The 2,748-nt window shown below is 35.7% G+C and overlaps 3 protein-coding genes across 4 annotated transcripts in view; 1 reads left to right on the forward strand and 2 right to left on the reverse strand.

The window, feature by feature from the left end:
- The window catches only part of LOC106884122 (zinc finger protein 271), a 12,013-nt gene extending 10,122 nt beyond the window's left edge, over nt 1-1,891 (reverse strand). For both annotated transcript variants that reach the window (XM_052975532.1, XM_052975531.1), the window contains exon 1: nt 1,760-1,891. The gene's annotated coding sequence lies outside the window, so the exon portion shown is untranslated. The remainder of the gene's footprint in view (nt 1-1,759) is intronic.
- LOC128250461 (zinc finger protein 271-like) overlaps nt 1-2,748 on the forward strand; it is a 76,445-nt gene that overhangs the window by 62,852 nt on the left and 10,845 nt on the right. The window lies entirely within an intron of this gene.
- On the reverse strand, nt 49-2,740 carry LOC128246985 (zinc finger protein 271-like). The gene has a single exon (XM_052975530.1). It carries the CDS (start codon nt 2,144-2,146, stop codon nt 365-367), a length of 1,782 nt encoding a protein of 593 aa, XP_052831490.1. The 5' UTR covers nt 2,147-2,740; the 3' UTR covers nt 49-364.

Consider the following 2,748-nt stretch of genomic DNA (forward strand, 5'->3'; position numbering starts at 1 on the left):
TAGCATGGAAAACAGAAGTTAAGTGATAATGAGGACCAACAAGCAAAAGAAAAAAAAAAGTAATTGGATCAACAAACGTTCAGTTGAACCAGTTATTAGATTTTATTGGCATACAAGCTGAATTACGATACAGGATCACACGTCCTTATGAACACTGATATGTCTCTCAGCAAATGATTTACCACACACATCACATTGATGTGGTTTCTCTCCTATATGAACACGTCTGTGCTTCGTCAATTGACTACTTTCAGAGAATGACTTACGACAGATATCACAGTGATGCGGCTTCTCTCCTGTATGAAGACATCTGTGTACAGTTAACTCACTACTTATAATGAAAATGATTTACTACATATCACAGTCATGTCTTCTCTCCTGTATGAATACGTTTATGTCTAGTCAAGTGACTACTTACAGGGAATGATTTACCACAGATATCACAGTCATATGGCTTCTCTCCAGTATGAGTACGTTTATGGTAAGTTAAGTTACTACTTCCAGAGTATGATTTACCACAGATACGACAGTCATATGGCTTCTCTCCTGTATGAATATATTTATGGTAAGTTAAGTTACTACTTAGAAAGAAGGATTTACCACAGATATCACATTCATATGGCTTTTCTCCAGTATGAACACGTCTGTGTATAGTTAAGTCACTACTTCGAAAGAATGATTTATCACAGATATCACAGTCATATGGCTTCTCTCCTGTATGAATACGTTTATGGTAAGTTAAGCTACCACTTTGCGAGAATGATTTACCACAGATATCACAGTGATATGGCTTCTCTCCTGTATGAATACGTCTGTGTATAGTTAAATTACGACTTCGAAAGAACGATTTACCACAGATGCGACAGCCATATGGCTTCTCTCTTGTATGAATCTGTTTATGGTAAGTTAAGTTACTACTTACAGAGTATGATTTACCACAGATATCACAGTGATATGGCTTCTCTCCTGTATGAATACGTCTGTGTACAGTTAATTCACTACTTTGAAAGAATGATTTACCACAGATACGACAGTCATATGGCTTCTCTCCTGTATGAATACGTTTATGGCAAGTTAAGTTACCACTTTGAGAGAATGATTTACCGCAGATATCACAATGGTATGGTTTCTCTCCTGTATGAATGCGTCTGTGTTTAGTCAAAGCACTGCTTCCAGAGAATGATTTACCACAGATATCACAGTCATATGGCTTTTCTCCTGTATGAGTACGTTTATGGTCAGTTAAGTGACTACTTACAGAGAATGATTTACCACAGACATCACAGTGATATGGCTTCTCTCCTGTATGAATACGTTTATGTATAGTCAAGTGACTACTTACAGAGAATGATTTACCACAGATATCACAGTCATATGGCTTCTCTCCTGTATGAATACGTTTATGTGCAGTCAAGTGACCACTTATAGAGTATGATTTACCACAGACATCACAATCATATGGCTTCTCTCCTGTATGAATATATTTATGGTAAGTTAAGCTACTACTTTGAGAGAATGATTTACCACAGATATCACAGTGATATGGCTTCTCTCCTGTATGACTACGTCTGTGTACAGTTAATTCACTACTTTGAAAGAATGATCTACCACAGATACGACAGTCATATGGCTTCTCTCCTGTATGAATATGTTTATGGTAAGTTAAGTTACTACTTAGAAAGAAGGATTTACCACAGATATCACAGTCATATGGCTTTTCTCCTGTATGAGTACGTTTATGGTTAGTTAAGCTACTTACCCAAGAGAATGATTTACCACAGACATCACAGTGATATGGCTTCTCTCCCGTGTGAATACGTCTGTGTTTAGTTAACTCACTATTTCGAAAGAACGATTTGCCACAGAGATCACAGTGATGTGGCTTCTCTCCTGTATGAATATGTTTGTGTGCAGTTAACTCACTTCTTTGAAAGAAGGATTCCCCACACACATCACAGTCATATGGCATCTCTCCTGTATGAATACGTCTGTGAGTTGTAAAGTTACATTTATAATAGAATGACTTGTTACAAATATCACACCGATATGATATTTTCCTCTTTTCCATCTTAATATCATTGGGGAAATTCATCCTTTGCCTCTGTGTATTATATTGGGCTTTGTTTTCACACATTTCGTTTTCCATCAATCTTTATCTCTTTCCACAATATAGATGTTTTTCTTTTTGTTCTGCTATATTTCCATCAACTGTGATCTTGATTAATATTTGAAGATGCAGCGAACTCCTTTGTAATCCAATTTTAATTAGAATATAAATTCATCTTCTACACATTCCAAACAGAAAAGACAGGAAATTCAGCTATTAATCTCTATTTTTTTATGGTAATGTTTTCCATAGAGTTTTTCTGTCCTAACAAGTTAATAAATATTGATGGATCTCAGGCAAATAATTCTTTTATGGCAACATCATCTACATTCTGAAATAAAAAGAGAACAAATATAGAATATAGAGAATATTTCTATAAAAAGTAGACGTTTTACTACATTTCTTTTATGTGTTTCAAATTTTTGGCCTAATCTCTGGTAGCGCTTCATTTTAAGAACCCCAAAACAGTGAAAGACAAAGCAGACCTCAATGAGGTGTGCAAAGGGAGAGACAAAATGCTGCGAAGCATTTTATCTGATGGACTAAGGATTTTGACTACTCCCCACCTGAAGAACAATGGAAAATCCTTTCTAATATAGGCACAAGGCCTGAAAATCTGGGGATAGGGAAAGTCAATTATA

Source organism: Octopus bimaculoides, chromosome 21 (genome assembly GCF_001194135.2).
Source record: "Octopus bimaculoides isolate UCB-OBI-ISO-001 chromosome 21, ASM119413v2, whole genome shotgun sequence".
Classification (NCBI taxonomy): Eukaryota; Metazoa; Mollusca; class Cephalopoda; order Octopoda; family Octopodidae; genus Octopus; species Octopus bimaculoides.